Source organism: Hyaena hyaena, unplaced genomic scaffold (assembly GCF_003009895.1).
Source record: "Hyaena hyaena isolate Hyena2069 unplaced genomic scaffold, ASM300989v1 scaffold_1365, whole genome shotgun sequence".
Classification (NCBI taxonomy): Eukaryota; Metazoa; Chordata; class Mammalia; order Carnivora; family Hyaenidae; genus Hyaena; species Hyaena hyaena.
Genome location: NW_024081994.1, coordinates 259,741 through 285,035, shown reverse-complemented (window position 1 = coordinate 285,035; position 25,295 = coordinate 259,741). Strand labels below are relative to the sequence as shown.

The following is a 25,295-nucleotide window of genomic DNA, read 5'->3' as shown; positions in this document are numbered from 1 at the left end:
GCACAGGACATTGAGTAAAAGCTCTGGGCTTTAGTTTCCATCCTAGTCACTTTGACCAAGACAATTAATAAGAAATTTGTTGTCAATTTAGTATGTGGGGAAAGAATTTTGGATGAGTTTTATATACTGGTTATGAATTAAAATTTGCACCTTAGTTTTCTTTGAGCAAATATTTTACACAGAGTTGCAATATAATGAAGACAGGGATGGAATCTTTTTTTTTTTAATTAATGTTTATTCATTTATTTTTATTTATTTTTTTTTTTATGTGTTATTTATTTCTAGGGGGGAGAGAGAGAGAGAGACAGCACGGGCAGGGGAGGGTCAGAGAGAGAGGGAGTCACAGACTGAAACAGGCTCCAGGCTCCGGGCTGGCAGTCAGCACAGAGCCCGACGCGGGGCTCGAACCCACAAACCGCGAGATCATGACCTAAGCGAAAGTCGGACTCTTAACCGACTAAGCCATCCAGGCGCCCCAATGTTTATTCATTTTTGAGGGAAAAAAAGACAGAGCGTGATTTGGGGAGGGACAGATTGAGAGAGGGAGACACAGAATCCAAGGCAGCTTCCAGGCTCTGAGTTGTCAGCACAGAGCCCAGCATGGGGCTTTAACCCACGAACTACAAGATCATGACCTGATCCAAAGTCTGATGCTTAACCTACGGAGCCACCCAAGCACCCCAAGAAAAGGATGGAATCTTACATTTCTTTTCCATGATGTATTAAAAGGACACTTTGAAGGATAAAATATAGCAAATCCTTAAAAATCATGTCCTGCTTACATTGTATTAAAGATGATCATGCTAGGGAAAGATTCAGTTAGGGATCGAGATAGGAAATTGTATATGTTTGAACTCTGTGTTCCATATATTAAATAATTATTTGAATATATAGTGACTTTTTTTTCCTCCTCCCCATTGGGGAACACATCTGGCACAATTGGATAAATACTGCATCTCTGCTTGTGTCTTGTTATAAAATGGCATGACTTGGGGTTTGGTATTGAGATATTTGTCCATTATGTACAGTACAACACTTAAAACAAAAACAAACAAAATCCTGAGGACCACAGTAGTGATTCTGAACAAGGCATTCAAAGCTAAATGTAATTAAAATATTATATTTTACTAATGAATCAAAAATATTTATTTACTTTTTTAAATGTTTATTTTTGAAAGAGAGAGAGACAGAATGTGCATGGGGTAGGGGCAGAGAGAGAGAGAGGGAGAAACAGAATCCTAAGCAGGCTCCAGGCCCTGAGCTGTCAGCACAGAGCCTGACACGGGGCTTGAACTCACCAGCTGTGACATCATGACTTGAGCTGAAGTCGGACACTTAACCAACTGAGCCACCCAGGTGCCCCTGATTGAAATTATTTTAATGCAATGAATATAATTAATATAACTTTCCAGTGAAAGACCCAGAGTACAGTCATTGATATTTTCATGTTGATTCATAAATGTACTGGATTCTGTAAGATTTTCCCTTTTTTCTTCTCTAAATATCAGTCTTCTTTATTGTGTGTAATATATGTGCTGTATTGTTATATAATTAGACATCCCAGGATCTCCCTCTCCCTCTTTCTCTCTCTCTCTCTCAAAACTAAATAAATAGCAAAAAAGGGGGGGGCACCTGTGTGGCTCAGTCGGGTAAGCGTCCGACTTCGGCTCAGGCCATGATGTCAAGGTTCGAGGGTTCGAGCCCCGCGTCGGGTTCTGTGCTGACAGCTAGCTCAGAGCCTGGAGCCTGGCTTCGGATTCTGTGTCTCCCTCTCTCTCTGTCCCCCCTCCCCCCAATCATGCTCTCTATCTCTCTCAAAAATAAACAAAACACTTAAAAAATAAATAAACAAATAAATTGTAAAAAAAAAATAAACTAAAATTATATTGATCATATTTTGGTTAGTGTTCAGAATGTAAATTCATCAGTAGTATATGTTTTTCTTCAATAAGACAATATTAAGGAGTTTTATTTTATTTTATTTTCAGTTAATGAAAATGTTTTATTATTTTTTTTTTACAAATAGTTTATTGTCAAATTGGTTTCCATATAACACCCAGTGCTCATCCCCACAAGTGCCCTCCTCCATGCCCATCTCCCCCCTCCCCCCCTCATCCATCAGTCCTCAGTTTGTTTCTCAGCATTCAAGAGTCTCTCATGGTTTGCCTCTCTCCCTTTCCCCCACCATTTCCCCCCTTCTTCTCCCCCTCGTTCCTCAGTTAAGTTCCTCCTAAGCCTCCTATACGTGCAAACATATGATATTTGTCCTTCTCTGCCTGACTTATTTCGCTCAGTATAACACCCTCTAGTTCCATCCATGTTGCTACACATGGCCAGATTTCATTGTTTCTCATTGCCATGTAGTATTCCATGGTATAGATAAACCACATCTTCTTGATCCATTCGTCCGTTGATGGACACTTAGGCTCTTTCCATGTTTTGGCTATTGTTGAGAGTGCTGCTATGAACATTGGGGTACATGTGCTCCTATGCATTCAGCATTTCTGTATCCCTTGGGTAAATTCCTAGCAGTGCTATTGCGGGGTCATAGAGGAGTTCTATTGTTAGTTTCCTGAGGAACCTCCGCACTGTTTTCCAGACGGGCTTCACCAGTTTGCATTCCCATCAACAGTGTAGGAGGGTGCCCATTTCTCCACATCCTTGCCAGCATCTAGAGTTCTCTGATTTGCTCATTTTAGCCACTCTGACTAAGAAGTTTTATTTTAAATATGTTTTTCAGTTTAACTTTACTAAATTGCCTGTGAAGAGGCTATTAGCTATCTGGATTATAGTTTTCCAAGATACAGTGATCCACTATACCTCAACGTACTCAGGCACAAAGCAAAAAACAAAAAAACAAAAAACAAAACAAAACAAAGGATAAGAAAGATCAATTTATTTCTCTTTGCCATATTTTATTACTTTGTTCAAGTTTAAATTTTTAAACTTCTATCTTTCCCGATTCCTGGAAATATTTCTTTCAAAATTGGGTATGAATTTAATGAATAATTCTTGTTTCTGTATCAACCTCATATTTCCAAAAACACCAGTTTACTTTTTAATTCAATGCTTTCCAAATCCTAGCTCCTTTTACTTCCCAAGATTAATTGCAAATTTACAAGTCAGCCACCTAATGTTTGCTTTCTCAGACATATGGTAACCTATCTTAACCATCTCTTCATTTACCTATAGAGCTCTAAAATTACATTAATTTAAAAGAGTAGCATGAATTTGTTAGAAATCTCTGTAAAGCAGCCTTCACGTCCTTATTCCGCAAGCTGTAGATCATGGGATTCAACATAGGGATCACCAGTGTATAAAACACGGAAGCAATTTTATCGGTATCCAATGAGTAGTTAGTTTGAGGCTGCAAATACATGAAGAGAAGGGTCCCATAGAACACCGTGACAGCCATCATATGTGAAGCACATGTGGAAAAGGCTTTTTTCCTTCCTTCTGATGAACGCATCCTTAGAATGGACAAAACAATGTTGAAATAAGATACTACAACTATAATCAAGGATAAGACCAAATTTGTAGCTGCGGATATAAATACTATTGTCTCTGGAAGGTAAGTATCAGAGCAGGACAATGTTAACAGAGGGACAATATCACAGAAGAAATGATTGATTACATTGGAAGAGCAATAAGACAGAGAAAAGATACAATATGAAACCACAATCCCTGTGGAAAAGCCATAGAGGTATGTGAGGGATACCAGCAGAAGGCAGATCTGTGGAGACACCACCACCATGTAGAGCAGGGGGTTACAAATGGCCACGTAGCGGTCATAAGCCATCACAGCTAACGTGAGCACCTCGGCCACAATGAAAAACAAGAACCCTCCCAGTTGTGTGGCACATTCATAGTAAGAGATGGTTTTCTTCTTTACTAAAAAATTAATCAGCATTTTCGGGGCAATGACAGTAGAATCACCAAGATTGATGACAGCCAAATGGCGCAGGAAGAAGTACATGGGGGTTTGAAGCTGAGTGTCAACACTGGTGAGGGTGATGATGCCCAAGTTCCCGGCCACGGTCAACCCGTAGATCAGCAGGAAAACAAAGAAGAGTGGAATCTGGAGCTCTGGGCGGTCTGAGACTCCTGTGAGAATAAAATCAGTGACCTGGGTGAAATTTCCAGGAGCCATATAAGGGTTTGGAAACTCATCTGTTTGGAGAAGAAAAGGAGAAGAGGGTACAAACTTTAAAGATTCATTTTTAGGATGTTCATTATACAGTAAGGGTAATTCCTTAGGTGAGATTTCCTGGAATCATTTGTTAATCTAACCCAGTTATTAAAATAGAGGGGGTAGGAGGAGTAAATAAACTGCAATCATTTGGAGGAGAGAAAAAGCAAGTATAGTAAATTAAACAGATGGCCCAGCATCATTCATTATTTGAGGATTTAATTCCTCACAATCTTATTCAATTATGAATATCTTATTAGCTTGTCAAGATTTGAAGCTGTGATTCCTATCTTATATATCTCTTTAGTGTGAAAAAGCCTTGAGAAATTATATGCCTTTAAATAATCTGGTTTCTCCTTGTCATTTCCTAATCTGGGACTTGTTGCTTTATCTGAAGATTTTATTATTCTGGTCACTATTCTGTCCCATTTTCTTTATCCTATCTTTCTATAACTTCTATTTGATGGACATTGAATTTGCAATTTTTACCATCCATGTGTTAACTGTTTTTCCTCATTTTCCATTTTATTAACCCAGGCAAAAATACCAGGATATATTTTTTAAGTGTGTTTGTTTTTTTGTTTATTTATTTATTTATTTATTTATTTGAGAAAGAGAGAGAGAGTGCATGCACAAGCAGGGTAGGGGCAAAGGGAGAGGGAGAGAGAGAATCCCAAGCAGGCTCCACTCTGTCTTCCCAGAGTTCAATGTAGGGCTCAACTCATGAACTGTGAGATCATGACCTGAGCCAAAATCAAGAGTTGGATGCTTCACCAACTAAGCCACCCAGGTGCCCTGTAAATACGTCTTTCATTTTTTTAGATGACTGATTTTCTCTTCAGCTTTCAGAAGATAAGATCTGTAGGGGCGCCTGGGTGGATTAGTCAGTTAAGCGTCCAACTTTCGCTTAGGTCATGATCTTGCGGTTCGTGAGTTCAAGCCCCGCCTGATGCTCTGTGCTGACAGCTCAGAGCCTGGAGCCTGCTTTGGATTCTGTATCTCCCTATCTCTCTGACCTCCCCTGCTCGCGCTGTCTCTCTCTCTCTCTCTCCTAGAAATAAATAAAATATTAAAAAAAAATCTGTAAAAACTACAAATATTTGTAAAACTACCCATTATGCTTTATTGGATACTATTTCCTTTTCCTTTACTCATAACTTTTCCCTCTTGCCTCACAAGTTATAAAGTTACATTATGTTTATGTTTAAGAGTATTTTTAATTTACAGAATATTAGAACATTATTTTTTAAATGTGTAATATATCTGGCCTTCGTTTTTAGGTGATCTTTCTCTTGACCTATTTTCCTAGTTTTCTTATATTTCACTACTGCAATGATGATAAACATCCTTACATTATAGACCCTTTATGATAATTTATTTGCATATTTGCCAAAAGATGAGCATGCTATTATAATATGACTCAATATTTTCCTAAAGTTGTTTATTTCAAGGATGGTCATCTGTTCCTAACTAAGCCAATTAGAATCCCTTCCCAATTTCAACTGATAGCTCCAGTGGTGGGCACCTGTCCAAATGAGTACTATATGGACCTTGAACTCATGGCTGAGATCATGACCTGAGCCGAAGTCAGTCAACCAACTGACCCACCTAGGTGCCCCTAACCATCTTCTTATTTATTTATTTACCAAGTATTTGTTGATTTTCTACTTGTGCAAGAGAATGTTTAACATCCAGATAAATTACTGTCCCTCAACTCATGAGTCTTCTATTCCAATAATAAAGAAGACACAAAAGGCTGATAATGGAACTTATAAATGACATAATTGCAGGTTATAATAAGCACAATAAGTAAATTGAATGAAAAAATGCATTAGGATTATCTGGGATAATGATATTACATAGAATATTAGGAGGAAGCCTTTCTGAGATGGTAGCATTTGAACTGGAACCTAAAGCATTGGACAGAGCCAATTAATTCATAATCACAGGAAGAACATTCCAGGATTTCAGGCGAGCATGTATTTCTTAAAGATACTGCTCAGGAATAGAAAAGAACTTAGTTTTACTTTGTTTGTTTTTAATTTTTTAAAGTATATTTAGAAGAGAGGTTGAGAGAGCGTGAGTCAGGGAGAGGGACAGATGGAGAAAGAGAGAATCCCAAGCAGGTTCTGTGCTAAGCGTGGAGCCCATGTGGGGCTTGAACCGATGCCCCTGGATTCATGATCTGAGCTAAAACCAAGAGTCAGATGCTCAACAGACTGAGCCACCCAAGTGCCCTAGTTTTTTGTTCATTTTTAAAAGGGAACTTGGGGGGTACCTGGGTAGCTCACTTAGTTAAGTGTCTGATTTAGGCTCTGGTCATGATCTCATGGTTCGTTAGTACGAGCGCCCTTTTGGGCTTTGTGCTGACAGATCGGAGTCTCTCTCTCTGCCCCTTCCCTGCTCATGGTCTCTCTCTCTCTCTCTCTCTCTCTCTCAAAAATAAATGAACATTTAAAAAATAAAAATAAAATATAAAAGTGAACTTGCGCACCTGGGTGCCACAGTATGTTAAGTGTCCAATTCTTGACTTCAGCTCAGGTCATGATCATGCACTGCATGGGGCTCTGAGCTGACAGCACAGAGTCTACTTGGGATTCTCTCTCCCTCTCACCTCTCCCCCTCAATAAATAAATAAATATTTAAGAAATGAAAAGAAAAGAAGGCTTAAGGTAGGTGAATAATATGATCAACTTTAAATTTTAAAATGAGAAATCCTACTGACATGAAGATAACAGGTTATAGGATCGGTAAGGGATACACAATAATAGAAATTTAGAAAAAGATTCAAACAGTTGTTGTAAGGCTCCTGGGGACAATACTTTTGACTTGGATTCAAGTGGAGAAGCTAGAGGTAGAGGGAACGAGATACATTTAACAGCTGGAAGCAGAAACGAGATGGTATCTTCAACATATTCATATTACATATTCAACATATTTATATAGCAATAATTCATATTATATGAGAGAGATCTGAGAGAATAACAGATGGGGCCAGATCAAGAAAGACTTTGTGATTTTTAAAATATTTTTTTGCTATTGGATCAATAGCCATGCCATTTTTGAATATTAAGGAATGTGGTTTAACATGGAAAGATTACAGTGGTATTTTGAACATAGTAAGCTTTAGATACTTATGAGACATTTAAACAATAATTTATGGAAGTCTAGAGCAGAGTAGCATGGTTGGTCTTATAGATACTTAAGATAACATTTTTTCATCTAATTCAAAAATTTTTTTTAAAAATTATAACAAACAAAACTCTGATTTCTAATGTGTTCCTCAATTTTCATTCATCCTTTTCCACTCAGGGACACCCTTCTGTTTTGAGATTCTAGCTTTCCTTTTATCCCCAAACACTATGCTACAGGATATTGCTTCTGTGTACCCACCTTCATGCCTCCTTCTGACCTTGTCTTCTCTGTTTACAACTTTTAATCGTTTGTTCACAGATTTCTGGCTCTCCATTGTCTCCCTTGGAAAACACATCAACTCTAAGCAAAATAGAATGTTTCTAAATTATACCAACTCTTCTATTTCTGCTGGAATCTGATGGGTGGCTGGTTATATGCTTTACACTAAAGAGCAATAATATACTTTAAAAAGTAACCATTTTGGGGCACCTGGGTGGCTTAGTCAGTTAAGCGTCTTACTTCAGCTCAGGTCATGATCTCATGGTTCATGGGTTTGAGCCCTGCATTGGGCTCTGTGCTCACAGCTGGCTCATAGCCTGTAGCCTGTTTCAGATTCTGTGTCTCCCTCTCTCTCTGACCTTCCCCTGTTCACGCTGTGTCTCTCAGAAATAAATAAAACATTTTAAAACTTTTTTTAAAAATTAAAAAAAAATATAAAGCAAACATTTTAAATGACAAGCATCCTAGTCATCCTCCAATGTTTTGTATTATTGGCCAATTTCTATAAATACTTACCCATCCTAAGCATTCTCCTCTTCTACTTCCTTAGGTCAAGCTTTCATAATTACTGGCATTGACTATTGCATCCTTCCTGTTTTCCATATCATAATTCTCTCAGGTTAGCTGGTAGAAAAAATGGCAGGCATTAAAGCTTTTTGAGTAATTAAGGTATGTAACCTGAGCTTTAAAAAAATAATTGAAAGATGCTTTAAGTTCATTTCCAGTGCGTTCCGTAACCAGGGCCATACCAACTTTCTGGACACACTATCCTATCAGACACACTGTGAACATAATTTTCATCTCTGGCTGTCTGTGTCCTTTGGTTGAGTCTCCTGAGATACCCCCATTCTTTGTGTATGAGATGTGACATGTTATCTGAAGTAAGTTTGTTCATCTTTTGTATCAGGGGGCCCCATGTGATCAGAAAGTAGAAATGAAAGTAGTGTGAAATGAAGCTAACAAGTGTGAATTTTGCAGTATTTAAGAATGTCATTTCTGATCATACTCTACGCATTTTCAATCTTCCTTTGAATACTAATGAGTAACACGGAGGGTAAAAAGTGAGTTGTTATTCGGTTAATGCCAATGTTTTATGGCTAGCGAGTAATAATAGTAACCTTAAAGAGTATATATGGAAATAATTTCCATGTACTTAGAATCTTCTTTTACTGTAAAATTATGAGGCTGAATATTTTAAGAAGTAAATTTATTTTTGAACGTCTTTTTTTTTGGGTCATGTGAACTAAGGGCAACCCCGCAAGTGAACATTTTCTTCCTTGTTATAGAGGTTTTGTCCTATAAAACCAGGGATCTTGGAGTTTGTAGCTTACTAAAGTCTCACTTCTACTTATGCAGTGTCTCTCAAATAGAAATTTTTCTTTATGAGATATTCTCAACTAAAATATTGGCAGATTTATTTTACTATAAGATAGTATATCTGTATATTACCATATTCAATGGAAATTTTCTCCAGAAAATTTGTGATTTATATTCTCAAAAAGGAACACCATTTGGAATTGTTTTCTCACAGATTGTCAGGTGAAACATGCGGTTTTCATTTTAGCTAATACTGAATAAATAAAACTATAATATAAATAAAATCAATGAGCAAAACTCATTGTTTCAGTAATGATATAATTTATTTAAGTACATAAGACGTAACAACTCCAATCCTGATTTGGAAACATAAATAGCTGGATGATATTTAACAACATGTATTCTCCCAAAGGCTAAAATCCTGGAAACAGGTTCCTTTAAGTATTTAAAATTGTTTTAAGGTTTTATTTATTTCTGAGAGAGAGAGGCTATGTGAACAGGGGATGGTCAGAGAGAGGGAGAGACAAAGTATCTGAAACAGGCTCCAGGCTCTGAGCTAGCTGTCAGCACAAAGCCCGACGTGGGGCTTAAACCCACAAATCATGAGATCATGACCTGAGCTGAAGTCCGATGCTTAACCAATGGAGCCACCTAGGGGCCCCCAGATTCCTTTAAGTATTACCTTATTGGATTTTTCATAGTGTTAAGTGCCTTCCAAAGTGAAAGAGAAGCAGTTCAGTTTGAGGTATAGTTTTGCATCTTTCAAAAGCCATTATACAAAAATAAGATAAATATTTTCTACCCACCTCTAATGGAGACTGCTTCAGGCTCTTATGACAGTCTCCAAGTGGGGTCCAATAAAATACCTAACTCTGAAGCACAGGTGATTGTAGAATCCACAAATTGCCTTTCATATCCTTGGGAAGAAGCCATGCGGGAATGACGCATTAACAAGATCTCCTCATGGGAATTCAACCAGACATCTCTTGAGTGTTATTAGTGGCACTATGAACCTATATTAATGAAGTGAGTTCAGCTCCCTGACATTTAAGGGGCACAGTGATTAAAGAATATGTGTCAAAGTAACTGATTTGCACTCAGAGATTCATTATTGCAAATATGCAATATTAAATAGGTAGAAACCAATGGCCCAGCAGTAAAGTTAGAACAAACTTTATGTATAAATAGTATATTTATTATGCCACTTTTTCTTTTTTCCCTTCACTTTTGCTTTAAATAATACAATTAATCATTATTTCTGGGAATGGGGTGAAGTAGATGTTAAAAGGAGAATGAGTCCTCTAAAAACATCCCTCAGGCAGTAAGATTATCATTTTATCTTTTCTTAACCCACTGAGCCACCCAGGCGCCCCCTCATTTTATCTTTTCTTGATTGCATTTCCAGTGAAGAAAGGTAGAACATAACTGCTAGGGAAGAGTCAAACACAGTATTTGAAAAGGAAGCCTCTTGGTCATATCCATAAATTTCCTGTCACCTATATAAATGTTTTAAACAGTGAATATTATATATGTAATATCATAGATGTAATAATTATACATACATATTCATACATGCAATGACTAATAGGATTATGTAGAAAGGAAACTGTCCTGTAAAAACCAGATTCACATTAAATACATCAGGAAGGTTACCTGCTGGTAGTGGTAGAGGGAACTGAATAAGGAAATAAAGGTGAAAGATGTAGTTTGCTACGGCTGCCCAACAAAATACCACAGACTTGGTGTCTTAACCAACAGCAATATACCGTCTCAGTTGTGGAGCCTAGATGGCCAAGATCACATGCTTGACAGATTTGGTTTCTTCTGAGGAGTCTCTTGGCTTTTAAATGGCCACCTCCTTGCTCTGTCTTCACATGGTCGCTGTTGGTTCTAGGTACATGGCTAGTGTCTCTCTGGGTGTCCTACTCTCCTCTTCTTATAAGGACACTAGTCCTTATAAGTCATTTTTAAGATGCCATTTTTAACTAAATTACCTCTTTAAAGATTCTACCTCCAAATACAGTCACATTGTGAAATATTGAGGGGTAAGGCTTCAACATATGATTTTGGTATAACACAATTCAGCTCATAACAAATTGGAATGAAAACTAAACTAAGAAAAAAGAGGGCCCAGGGATGATAAAGTGTCATGTACTAAGGAATATAATCATTCTAAACATCTTGCCTTAGGTCCAAAAACCGTTGAAAACATACGTATGTTCAGTAGGTAGAAAACTTGCTTCTGGAAATCTGCTTTGCAAAATAATACAAGTTATTGAAATATATAAAAGTTTTCATGAGCATATTATTAGTATGGCAAAATAGTGGAAAATAAGAAGTTTGGAAACTTATTAAGTAAATTATATACATACATATTTAATACAATTTTATATATTCCTTAAAACTTTGTATTTATTATATTGAAAAACTTCTTTATACATTCATCAGGTGATTGACATTTGGGCTCTTTGCCTAATTTTGTTATTGTTGATAAAGCTTCTACAAACACTGGGATTCTTGTGTCCCTTAGAATCAGTATTTTTGTACCCTTTCTGTAAATACTTAGAAGTGTAATTGATGGATCATAGGGTAGTCTGTTTTTTTTTTAAGTTTATTTATTTTGAGAAAGAGAGAGAGTGTGAGTAGAGAGGGGTGGGGGGTGGGGGTGGGAGAAAGAATCCCAAGCAGGCTCTATTCTCATAGAAGAGCCCGATGCAGGGTTTGATCTTATGACACTAAGATCATGACCTGAGATGAAATTGCTGAAATCAAGAGTTGGAGGCTAACCAACTGAGCCACACAGGTGCCTATCTCTAGTTCTATTTGTAACTTTTTTTTTTAATGTTTTATTTATTTCTAGGAGAGAGAGAGAGAGACAGCGTGAACAGGGGAGGGTCAGAGAGAGAGGGAGTCATAGACTGAAACAGGCTCCAGGCTCTGAGCTGGCAGTCAGCACAGAGCCCGACGCGGGGCTCGAACCCACGAACCGCGAGATCATGACCTAAGCGAAAGTCGGACGCTTAACCGACTAAGCCACCCAGGCGTCCCTATTTGTAACTTTTTGAGGAAACTCCATACTGTTTCCCAGAGTGGCTGCACCAGTTTGCATCCCACCAACAATGCAAGAGAGTTCCCCTTTCTTCACACCCTCGTCAATCCCTATTGCTTCTTATGTTGTTAATTTTAGGCATTATGACAGGTGTGAGGTGATATGTCATTGTGGTTTTGATTTGTATTTCCTTGATGATGAGTGATATTGAGCATTTTTTCATGCGTCTGTTAGCCATCTGTATATCTTCTTTGGAAAAATGTCTATTCATGTTTTCTGACCACGTCTTAATTGTATTATTTGCTTTGGGAGTGTTGAGTTTGACAGTTCTTTATAGATTTTGGATACTAACCGTTTATGATATATGTAATATGCAAGTATCTTCTCCCATTTTTTAGCTTGCCTTTTAGGTTTTTTTTTTTTTAATGTTTTATTTATTTGTAGGAGAGAGAGAGAGAGAGAGCGCGAGCAGGGGAGGGCCAGAGAGAGAGGGAGTCATAGACTGAAACAGGCTCCATGCTCTGAGCTGGCAGTCAGCACAGAGCCCGACGTGGGGCTCGAACCCATGAACCGCGAGATCATGACCTAAGCGAAAGTTGGACGCTTAACCGACTAAGCCACCCAGGCGCCCCTTAGGGTTTTTTTTGTTTTTTTTTTTTTATTGTTTTTTTCATTCTGCGGAAGGTTTTAATCTTGATGAAGGCTCAATAGTTCATTTTTGCCTTGCCTTTGGAGAAATGTCAAGCAAGAAGGTGTTACAGCCTATGTCAAAGAAATTGCTGCCTGTGTTTTTCTCTAGGACTTTTATGGTTTCTTCTCTCACATTTAGGTCTTTCATCCAATTTGGATGTATTTTTGTATGCTACAAGACAATTTCTTTTTTTTTTGCATGTTGCTCTCCATTTTCCCAACACCGTTTATTGAAGAAGTTGTCTTTTTTCTAATGGATATTCTTTCCCCTTTTGTTGAAGATTAGTTGACCATATAGTGTGGGTCCATTTCTGGGTTTTCCATTCTGTTCCACTGATCTATGTGTCTGTTTTCGTGCTAGTACCATGCTGTTCTGGTGACTACAGACTTGTAAAATAACTTGAAGTCCTGAAGTCCAGAATTGTGTTGTCTCCAGCTTTTCTTTTCTTTTTTAAGATTGTTTTGGCTATTCAGGATCTTTTGTGGTTCTATACACATTTTAAGATTTTTCTAGCTCTGTGAAAAATATTGATGGTAGTTTTAAAGGGATTGAATTAATTGTATGGATTTCTCTGGGCAGTAGACATTTTAACAATAAAGAAGTTGTGATGTATATACACAATGCAACATGAATCACCTGTCCACAAGACTGAAATTTTGCCATTTGCAATGATGTGGATGGACCTAGAATGTATTATGCTAATCAAAATAAATTAGTCAGAGAAAGACAAATACCATACCATTCCACTCATATGTGGAATTTAAGAAGTGACATAGATGAACACAAAGGGAAAAAGAGAAAGAAAGGCAAACCATAAAACAGACTCAATATAGAGTATCAACAAAGTTGCTGGAGGAGGAGGTGGGCAGGGGGAATGGGTTAAATAAGTGATGGGTATTAAGGAGAGCACTTGTTGTGATGAACACTGGGTGTTGTATGTAAGTGATGAATCACTCAAACAAGTGTTACATTATATGTCAACTAACTGGAAAAATAAAAACTTGAAAGAAGGTGTAAGAACAACTTTTGTTTTCCATTTTTCTCCTGGTTTTTATTCCTCTATTTTTAGTTTGTTGTCTAATTTTGGACTATAGAAATGTTTTTAGAATTTTTAAATATTCCATTTATATATATTTATTGGTTGCTCTAGGGATTCCAGTGTATATCACTAATTTTTCACATTTTATTTAGTGTTAATATTGCATTACTTTAAAATGCAGAAACTTTGCAACTGTACAGGCCTATTTAGTACTTCCCACTATACATACGTAAAATATGTGTATAATTTTTGCCTTATACTGCTCACTTGTTAAAGCAGGAAAAAATCAATGCAAGGTCACTTTGAAAATTCTTAATTTTGTTTAAAGGACTAAAATGGAAACTAAGAAGAAATTATGAATGGAATAATATAAATAAAATAAGAATTACAACTTAAAAAACCAAAACAAACCAAAAGCTTCTGAGAAACAAACTAAAAATAATATTTAAAAGGCAATATTAAAGCCATATGGAGGTTCCTCAAAATGTTAAAAATAGAATTATCCTATAATCCAGCAACTGCACAATTAGGCATTCGCATAAAGGATACAGAAATAATAATTCAAAGCGACACATTCACACTGATGTTTATAGCAGCGTTATCAACAATAGTCAAATTATGGAAAGAACCCAAATGTCCATCAACTGATGAATGACTAAAAAAGATGTAGTATATATATATACATCTTAACATACTTTATATATATTCCATATATAATGGAATATTACTTAGACATCAAAAGAATGAAATTTTGCTATTTGCAGTCATGTGGATAGAGCTAGAGAATATTATGCTAAGCAAAATAAGTCAGAGAAAAACAAGTATCATGATTTCACTCATGTGTGGAATTTAAGAAATAAAACAAATGAATATGGGGGGAGGTAGAGAGAGGCAATCCAAGAAACAGACTTTTAACTATACAGAGCAAACTAATGGTCGCTGGAGGGGAGGTGGGTGAAGAGATGGGTGGAATAGGTGATGGGGATTAAGGAGAGCACTTGTGATGGGTACCAAGTGTGGTATAGAAGTGTTGAATCACTATATGACACATCTGAAACTAATATTATGCTGTATGTTAATTAACTGGAATTTAAATTAAAACTTGGAAAAAGAGAATAAATGACCATATTATACCGGTTTCTTTTAAAACAATATATTTTTAAAATGAAATAAAAATACAGATAAAACAATATATTTTTAAGGTATAACTTAGGTAAAATAAAATACCAATTGTGCATGGAGAGCACTTGAAAAGAACATGTCCAGTGTTACTACCGCTCCCAATTAGAGAGTTTTCATCACCTTAAAATGTGTGTCTTTGCAGAAACTTGTCCAACGCTATATCCTAAGCCACAATTACTATGATTTCTATTGTGATGGATTAATTTTATCTGTTTTGGAACTTGATGTAAATGGAATAATGTTTATGTCTGGTTTCTTTTGTTTAATTTAATGCTACTGAAATTCATACACTCTGTTAAATGCATGGACAGGTATTCCATTTTACTATTGAGTTGTATTTCAGTCTATGTATATACTACAATTCATTTGAAATATTCCCATTTTGTACTGTCATGAGTAAAGTTATCAACAGCATTAATATACACATGTTTTGCTGGAGATCTTGTTATTCCTCTTATGTATGTATCCAGGAAAAAAATTCCTGGGACAGATGGTAGTAAAATGTTTAAATTTACATAAAATTGCCAGTCTGTTTTCCAAAGTGAAATATCTTTGTATCCTCCAATCACCAATGTATGCTAATTTCAGGAGCTGAACATAGCAACTGATAGGATTCTTTGTACTTGGCAATCTAATATTTTAAATTTTATCCACACTAGTGGGTGACAAGTGCTAGCTCATAGTTATTTAATTTCATTTCCCTGGTGACTATGGATGTTAAACCTTTTATATGTGTGTATTAGCCTTTTATATCTTTTTGTCCCAGTTTTTGCATAATGTCTTTTGTTACTGATAATGTGGAGCATATCTTGGATCCTATTAAGTTACTTTGGTTTCTTAGCTGATAATTGAACATATATGTGCACATGTCTGGGGCTCTCTATTCTTTTGATTAGTCTAGGCTTATAGTTGTTCTTTCAATCAATATTGTAAGTTCTTCAACTTTGTTCTTTTTTAAAAACAGTTTTAGCTATTTTGGATCTTTTGTGTGCCATATTAGAAGCAGACTTAAAGCCAGATATGCAAGACCTAGTTTGTGTGCCATGAGGTTAGGTTTAAAACATTCTTCTCTGCAAAGGGTCACATTTGGGAGAAGTCATTTAAATTATTTTCATATCAAAATTTGATCCCCGACTTAACATTAAGCCTTGTTAAAAGTTGTACCTTTGTCTCAGCCCTTTGATGTTAAGGGATAAACCACTTGGAGACTTAGAATAACATAGTAAAAGAGATCATTCTTTTATTTTGAGCCAACTTCTTGAAGCCAGAATGGCTTTCTGTTCCACGTGGGAAATTTTAAGTATTTGCAAAAGCCCCTTCAAGAAAGAGTATATCTTGCTAATTTAAAAAAGAACAAAAAACAGAGCTAATAGGAAAGGAATCAAGAAATCAATGTACAGTCCATGTAGGAAATCAATCTCAAGGACTTTTAGAAATAATCGGAGAGTGAGATTTGCAACTGAGACACAAGGGCCTTGTAACCAATTTAATAATTGATACAAATATATTCCAATTTTCAAACTAAAAGCTTGGATGCATGAAGCCATTAATTAGATATAGGGTGAAAATACATCAAGGAAAACTAAAGCTCCTAACTTTGGGAAAAAGTTTGAAAGTGTACAAATACCAAAGGATTTTCATATAGGTTGGTAGCATTCTGTATGTATGTATGTATGTATGTATGTATGTATGTATTTAAAGCATGAGCAGTAGAGGGGCAGAGGGAGTGGGAGAGGGAAGATGCCAAGCTGGCTCCAGTCAGAGCAAAGCTCACTGTGGGGCTCAAACTCACGAACCCTGAGATCATGATCTGAACTGAAATAAAAAGTCAGATGTTTACCCATCTGAACCCCCATGTGCCCCGGTAGTATAATTTCTAAACTATTTATCATTATAATTATGAGGAGAATCTGCACCTCATGGCAATTAGGGACAATAGCCCTTTCTAATGAAGTCAGGAATATGATAAATTTCCTATAGAAAAGAAGGTAATGTTCTAGAGCCATTCTTGATGTATCTACAATATCTAAGAACTCGCAAATCCTCATGTGATGATAATAATCATCTATTAGTCACATTTTGCAATTCTATCATCATGCATTCATACAATGAAAATGATATGTCAGTAAATGTTCATAACTCTTAAGAAATAATAAAATAAAAATACTTCTGGAAAAATCACAATACATAGCACTTTTCTTCTGTATCTTTTATTTCAAATTAGGCATATTTATAAACTGTTTACCCAGCATATCATTAGAATATGAAAGAACCCTAAATATTTGCTTTGAAATGAGAAGCAATAGTAATATCATGCCCTAAGTACAAGGTGAATTTTTAGTTTTTTTTTAAATAATGGTGAAATAAATAAAAAAGCTTCAAATAATCAGATATTCATCAGTCAAAGAATGGCAAAGACAAAGTGATTGATGCATATTCCACAGTATGCTGATATTAAAAATATTTTTTAATAATTATTGAGTAAGAAAGATGCTAATGATGAATTCTCAAATAAGGAAAGTAAGTTGCAGGGGTATGGCAACTTAAGATTTTTTTTAAAAAACCTTTTTTATAATGGTTGATATTAGAGAATACTATTAATATTATTTGAATTTACCTTTTGTTTTGTGTATAGCAATGGAAATGATAGAATTTGGGAAAGAAAAATAAATACGACCAAAAAGTCTTGTGTAGTGTTAATATATAATGTTATTCTAGAAAATAAAATACTGGGGTGCCTGGGTGGCTCAATTGGTTGAGTGTCCGACTTCTGCTCAGGTCATGATCTTGGAAGTTTGTGAGTTGGAGCCCCGCGGGCATCCGGCTATGTGCTGACAGCTCAGAGCCTGGAGCATGCCTCTCTCTATACCCCTTCCCTGCTCACACTCTGTGTCTCTCTCTCTCTCAAAAATAAATAAACACTAAAAAAAAAAAAAAGAAAATGTATTCATTACAAGAAATATGCTGAGGGATAAGACCTAAAGCCAACATGGTAAACAAAATTGATATGATCAGAGAACACAACTGTGTATTCATTTTATTGTATTGAATTTACATTTTATTTTAGTCAGTTTATTTTATTAAATAATTAAAAAGTCTAGCTTTATTGAGATTATAATTGATAAATAAAATTGTATAAAACTAAAGTATAAAACAGTAGTTTGATATATGTAATATATCATGAATGATCACTACAATCAGGCTAATTGACATATCCATCGCCTCACATAGTTAGGTTTTCCATTTGTGGTGAAAAAATTTAACATCAACTCTCTTAATAAAGTAAACTCCAATACATTAAAGGAGGGGAAAATAAGCAAAATGCATGGATTTAGGACAAGGAGGGCATGGTTCATATACTGATTTAATTTCCCACAACTTTAACTTTGAATACTAGGGCAGATTTATACAAATACTAGTGGGGTAGTGTGTATATTTTAAAAATTAAGAAAAACCATTAAGTAACAAAGATAATGCTAAAATATAGAGTCTATTCATTTGTTGAGTGAGTGCACAGTGTGAATGAAGCCTCTTGTTAGCATTGTCCAGGCAAATAGTCACTATATATATAGGCTGAGGAAGGAGACAAAATAGACAGGAATGTCTCAGAGGCCGCTGGCTGGCTCAGTCAGTTAAGCATCTTACTCTTGATTTCAGCTTAGGTCATAACCTCATGATTTGTGTGTTTAAACCCTACCGGCATCAAGAGACTGCTTGGCTCTTTCTCCCTCTCTCTCTGCCCCAACCTCACTTATGCTCTTGTTCTCTCTCTCAAATATAAAAAAATGAACTTAAAAAAATAGTCCCATTTATCTTTAATCTTTGGTATAATGACTACTGATTTTTCAAAATGTTAATCTCTTTTTAATAGATGACCAGATAACTCCTTTATCTTAAATTTGTTGATTCTAAATCAGCTTATCAGGAGCCTATGGTAAATATAAGGTTACTTATATTGTATGAGATTTGTCAAGGGGGACCCAGAATCAGCCAATATTTTTCTCATGTTCTTAATGAAAGAATCTTCCCAAAAGACCAGTGTATATTTGAAATAGAAAATAGGATCTCAATCCAAGTGAAAATATCTTTCAGAGGTGGTATGCTTTATTTCTTATTTAGCTTGGATTCTTGAAACAATTTGATTATGTATTATAATCACACAGTTTCTTACTTTCTTGCCCCCTGTCTAGCATATGCAATCTTACTTATTATTAATATAAAGTACTATAAAAACACATTACTAATTATCTGATAGGTTTTATTCCATTTTGACTAAGATTTTTTTTTAACCTCTACAAACCTAAGTTCAGTATGATTCGTCTATCACCTCCAATATGACCTTGAACATAACTTGGGACTTAAATTATCTGCCTATAATACTTATTTATTTATTTATTTATTTATTTATTTATTCACTCATTCATTCATTCATTCATTCTATTGGAATGAAGAAGAATATAGGAAGATATAGGAGAATTTTATCCATAAAAAAAGGAAAACAATTAGGCAAAGCATTTCTAGTTTTTGATGCTATAATCAGATTGGCAGAGCATTAAACAAAGATTTTTGGACCCACCTCTGCAACTGAATTGTATGATATTAAGTGGGGATTTTGCATCGATTGGTTAAAGTTCTCTTCAGGGCATCTTTTACTTCTTTGTTCCTTAAGCTGTAGATTAATGGATTCAGCATAGGGATCACCAGGGTGTAAAATACAGAGGCCATTTTATCAATATTGAAAGTATGGCTGGACTTGGGCTGCAGGTAAATAAACAGTAATGTCCCATAGAACACGACCACCACTGTCAGATGGGAGCTACAGGTTGAGAAGGCTTTGTATCTTCCTTTGGTTGAGTTCATTCTGAGAATGGCCACTAGAATAAACATGTAGGATATAAGAACAATCAAGAGGGAAGATAGCAAATTACAACCTGAAAAAATTAAAATGATTAACTCTAATTCATGCGTGTCAGAACAGAGCATAGATATGAGAGGAAGGCAGTCACAGTAAAAATAACTGATAATGTTAGAGCCACAGAAGGACGATTTAAATAATTTGATCGTGAGAAAGAGTGACACAAATGTGCTGTAGAAATAAGGAATAAGGACCAGGGCCCAACGCACCTTCTCAGACATGATGACCATGTAGAGGAGAGGTTTGCAGATGGCTACATAGCGATCATAGGCCATTGCTGAAAGAATAAACAGTTCGGTAATGATGAAAATCTCAAAGACTGCCAGCTGGGTGGCACACCAATGGTAAGAAATAGTATTTTTGTGCACTGCAAAGTTTACCATCATTTTTGGGCCAATGACAGTGGAGTAACCAAGATCAGTAATTGACAGATGTCTAAGGAAAAAGTACATGGGAGTATTTAGCTTGGAGTCCAAATGAGTCAAGATAATTATGCCCAGATTGCCTGTCACTGTGATCAGATATATGATGAGGAAGATTGCAAGGAGAGGTGCTTGCAGCCCAGGGTTGCTGGTGATCCCCAGGAGGATAAATTCAGTCATTTCAGTCACTGCAGAATGATTCTGTTTCTCCATATAATTCATCGTGGAAACCTGCGTAAGGCACAAAATCACTATGTAGTACATCTGAGATACTATCTTTTAAAAGACTATGCATGAGATACAGATATACTCTCTTTATCATGATACATAAAGGAAGACTCCTCTTCCCCACAAGCCCAAACTAGACACACCCACACTCACACTGTAGTGAAAGTGCTTAACAATTAGCTTTTTAAACTGTAATGTATTCTAATGTAAATCTATGAGATGAAGCTTTTGATTGCCAAGGCATCAATTAAAAAAAATCCGTCTCAGATAAGCACATTGCCAGCTACACAACTAGGTAAAGATCCAGACCCCCTCACCCACGAAGTCCCCCTTTTGGAAGGCCCTGGGTGATCTAGAGGGCTGACTGCTGGAGGGACCCTGCATTTCCCTTCTCAAGCTTTAATTCCTACCTCCTGTGTTTCAAATTCACCAATGAAGAGCAAACCCACAAAATTCCAGACATCTCATCCTTGACCCCAATAAAGTCAGAACTCCAGGGCCTTTCCTCTCTGAGACAAAGAGTAGCATGGGTCCCCAGGCAATCCTAGCTGATTGCATCACTATGATAGACTGAGACCCACACACAAAACACAGTGATGGAAACTTTGGTAAAGTATACTTTAAAGGGTCAAAATACTTTGAAGTGATTGCTTTGATACAGTGACCTATATTTTTGGCCCAAAGCTGTTTTAAGTATGTCAAAACACCTATTATCTATCAGCTTTTTTATTTTTAATGTTTATTTAATTTATTAATTTTTAAAAATATTTTTAAATGTTCATTTGTCCAGAGACAGAGCATGAGAGGAGAGGAGCAGATAGAGGGAGACACAGAATCTGAAGCAGGCTCCAGGATCTGAGCTCTCAGCACAGAGCCTGCCCTGGGGTTCAAACTTATGAATCCTGAGATCATGACCTGATCTAAGATCAGATATTCAACTGACTGAGCCACCGGGTGCCTCAATATTTATTTATTTTATTTATTTATGCATCTAAAGAGGCACAGACAGAGCATGAGTGGACGAAGGGCAGAGAGAGAGAGAGAGATTGAGAAAGGAAGAAACAGAATCTGAAACAGGATCCAGGCTCTGAGCTGTCAGCACAGAGCCCAACTTGCAGACCGAACTCAGGAATGGTGAGATCATGACCTGAGCTGAAGTCGGACACTTAATCAACTGAGCCTCCTGGGAATCCCTAAATGTCAACTTTTTAAAATTTTGAAGCAAAGAAAGCAAATATCTATAGCTAAACCATAAACCTTACCTTGTTGACAATAATCATATCTGTTTAAAGTAAGAGGACATAAAAAAGAAATCTTTCTAAATGGTTGATGCAATAGGTGGTGTTCAGGAAACCTTTGATATTAAATATATGTCTCAATATTCTCACATTACTGCTCAATTATTTATCCTGTACAGAATCTAATGCTGTACTGTGTTAATTTCAGAATATTGTTATTTATATCATGTTCACACTTGTCTCATCTGGTGTTTCTGCCTAGTAAATCACTTATTCAATGATTCAATTATACATTCCTTTTGCACTAACATGGATCTGGCCATTGTAATTATTTATGAATTCTTAATGGAGATGCATCTAAAGAGGTCCAGTGAAAGAAGAATACAAATGGATATCAAGCACGGATAGAGAACTCATTATGTGCTGGACACTTTTCTTAGCACTTTACTTATATTAACTCATATGATGCATACAGTAATTTTAGGAAGTAGATAGTAGGTCCATATCCATTTGGACATCAAGGAAATGACTTAACTAAGGCCACTCAGATAATAAGTGATGGAGTCAAAATTCAAAAACGTGATTCTGCCTTCAGAATATATTCTCATAAACACAATAGCAGTCTTTCTATTAAGGTCACCCTGAGTCAATAGGAAATGACAAGTTAGACAGGAGTAACAGCAGGTAAATAAGGATACAGGAAGATTCTTGTTAAAATAAATGACAGAAGCAGTTAAGTTATTTGACCACAAAGGCGGGCACCTGAGAGTACTGCAGAGGATACAGCAGATCACCCCCACACATTAATCCTCTTAATGGCAGAAAAGTATCTTGCAAAAGAAAAAGCAATTTTGCAGAGCATAATGCCCTTGAAGATTTTGGTGATGACCCAGTTTAAGTTGTACGTCCTTACAGTTTCAAGGACCAATGTTTTCTACTCACCTTGCTGGAGAAAGAACTGTGACTTTTTTTGTTTTAATTCTCACTGGTTACTGCAGAATGTATTTAAATATTTTCCTGGCCCCTTGAGACTCATTTTGTTAAAGTTTTAATCTGACTCCAGAATTTAAAAAAAACAATTGCATGTAATTACTTGAGGGACAGTACCATGTGTCTTTGAAATTATTCCTGGAACATCCCATTGGGAAAGATCAAAAGTGTTTTGTACAGGTGTCTCACTGAATGAATAAATTATACAATATCACTAAACACTGGAAATCGTAAATAGGTTTTGGTCAGCATTTCAGTTCATGCACATATTAGGTGTATCACACACATTTGCACACACACACGCTATGCAAGAGTAAATGAAAGAATGTCTTCCTAGAAAAAGATAATGCAATATTGGATACTACAACATCCATTATCCAAAGATATTTTTACTAGATATATAATTATGGGTTAACATAAGGCAGTGTTTCATGACTTGTATTGTTCCTGACAATGTATCCGTGGTAAATCTTTTCTTCATCTGTTCATAAAGGGTCTTTCATCTCTGTTTTTAATGATTTCTCTTTATCATTGGTTTTTGGAAATTTGATTGTGATGCTGATGTACTTTCCTTTCTGTTTACCCTGCTTAGAATAATTTTAGCTTCTTAAATCTTTGGGATTATAGTTTTTAATTTTTTTAATGCTTATTTATTTTTGAGAGAGAGAGACAGAGTGTGAGTAGGGAAGGGGCAGAGAGAGAGAGAGGGAACAGAGAATCTGAAGCTCAGAGCCTAGAGCCTGAAGCAGATGAAGCAGGTTCCAGGCTCTGAGCTGTCAGCATGGAGTCCAACGCGGGGCTCGAACCCATGAACAGCAATATCATGACCTGAGCCGAAGTAGGATGCTTAGCAAACTGAGCCACGCATGTGCCCTGAGACTTGTTTTCAAACTATATGAACAGGAGTCTAAAGTAGCTTTTACCTCTGAGATCTCTACTGGATGCCTAGCTATTTAACAATGATTCTACACTCTGGCTTTCTCAAATTCTCAAGTCTTCCTGCCCTATGTGATTCTGGAATTCTTCAGCTCACAATTCCATGCTCATTCTTTTAACCCACCTGTGGACTTTCACTATAGGCATGCCCAAGTTAGTGTTGAACCATAAACTCAAGAAGACCTTGTGATGTAAATTTATTAAATTCTCCAAAGGTAGGGATTGGCAGAATGGATTTTTATAAATCATGATCCAACCCTATTATCTACAAAAGATTTGCTTTGCTTATAGTTTGTTGCGCATTCAGAAAGTACAGTGAAAACAAGATTCAGAAGATACCTATCCCCCCTCCCCCCAAAAAAAACCTTGAAAGAAGCAAATACACACTTAGTTTACTGATGCAGCATTTAATAAGAGTTTCCATTGGGAATAATGTGAAGTTCTATGGGATAACTAAAAGAAACTTTGAATCAAAAGCAAGGAATGTTTTGGGTGAGTGCATTCAATTAGGATCAAAAGCATAAACTGAACAGATATAAGTATATTGGCTAAATATAAGAGAAATAATTTCTTTGAGCATTATAATTAGTCTTCGCTCTGTAGCCAAAAAGAATGTAATTATATCTATTAGATAGATTATCAAGTGGCATTTGCTTTTATTGTTGTTTCTGAGAACAATATTCCATATTGAATATTAGACACAAAGTTTGTGCTGATTCTTAAAGACCCTGTGGAAGGCATTTTTTACCTCTTTGTTTCTTAAGCTGTAGATCAAGGGGTTAAGCATGGGGATCACTAATGTGTAAAACACAGAAGCGGTTTTATCAGTATTAAAGGAGTGGGCAGAATTGGGCTGCATGTACATAAATAGTAGAGACCCATAGAACACAACCACCACTGTCAAATGAGACCCGCATGTGGAGAAGGATTTTTTCCTTCCCTCTGAAGAATGCATTCGAAATATGGATATCAGAATTAGTATGTAGGACACGAGGACTACCAGCAAGGAAGAGATCAAATTAAATGCTGAAAATAGTATGATCAATAATTCTATTTCTTGTGCATTTGAGCAAAGCATAAGTAACAAGGGAATGTCATCACAATAGAAATGACTGATGACGTTAGAACCACAGAAGGTCAATGTAAAAATCTTAATAGTGAACATTAGAGCCTGAAAGGTACTGTAGAGGTATGGAATGCCCACTAGTAGGTGGCAAAGTCTCTGGGACATGATAACATTGTAGAGCAGAGGGTTACAGATGGCCAAGTAGCGGTCATAGGCCATGGCCGACAAGATGAAAAATTCACTGATAATGAACATAAGGAAGAAAGCCAACTGTGTGGCACATGCATAATAAGAAATGACATTTTTATCTACAACAAAATTTACCAGCATCTTGGGACAAATAACAGTAGAATTACCAAGGTCAATGAAAGCCAGGTGTTTGATAAAAAAATACATAGGTGTATGTAGGCGGGAGTCCACCTGGGTCAAGATGATCATACCCAGGTTGCCCACCACTGTGATCACATAGATGATTAGGAAGACCCCAAAAAGGGGAACCTGAAGCTCAGGCTGCCTTGTGATTCCCATCAGAATGAACTCTGTAAGTGATGTTAGGTTCCGTTGGCCCATTTAGCCACTTTGGCCCAGTTAGCTCTTCTGGGAAGAAACAGAGAGGTTG

The 25,295-nt window shown here is 36.4% G+C and overlaps 3 protein-coding genes across 3 annotated transcripts; all 3 read right to left on the bottom strand.

The window, feature by feature from the left end:
* Positions 1 to 3,202: 3,202 nt before the first annotated feature.
* Positions 3,203 to 4,150, bottom strand: LOC120225252 (olfactory receptor 8J3). Its single transcript, XM_039223504.1, has one exon. It carries the CDS (start codon positions 4,148 to 4,150, stop codon positions 3,203 to 3,205), a length of 948 nt encoding a protein of 315 aa, XP_039079435.1.
* Positions 4,151 to 19,480: 15,330 nt separating this feature from the next.
* LOC120225251 (olfactory receptor 8K1) lies at positions 19,481 to 20,440 on the bottom strand. Its single transcript, XM_039223503.1, has one exon. It carries the CDS (start codon positions 20,438 to 20,440, stop codon positions 19,481 to 19,483), a length of 960 nt encoding a protein of 319 aa, XP_039079434.1.
* A 3,864-nt stretch (positions 20,441 to 24,304) lies between these two features.
* On the bottom strand, positions 24,305 to 25,246 carry LOC120225248 (olfactory receptor 8K5). Its single transcript, XM_039223499.1, has one exon. It carries the CDS (start codon positions 25,244 to 25,246, stop codon positions 24,305 to 24,307), a length of 942 nt encoding a protein of 313 aa, XP_039079430.1.
* Between the last annotated feature and the right edge of the window lie 49 nt (positions 25,247 to 25,295).

Bases quoted from the DNA above. Each gene is read 5' to 3' on its own strand.
- LOC120225252 (XM_039223504.1), bottom strand. From the start codon at position 4,150: ATGGCTCCTGGAAATTTCACCCAGGTCACTGATTTTATTCTCACAGGA.
- LOC120225251 (XM_039223503.1), bottom strand. From the start codon at position 20,440: ATGAATTATATGGAGAAACAGAATCATTCTGCAGTGACTGAAATGACT.
- LOC120225248 (XM_039223499.1), bottom strand. From the start codon at position 25,246: ATGGGCCAACGGAACCTAACATCACTTACAGAGTTCATTCTGATGGGA.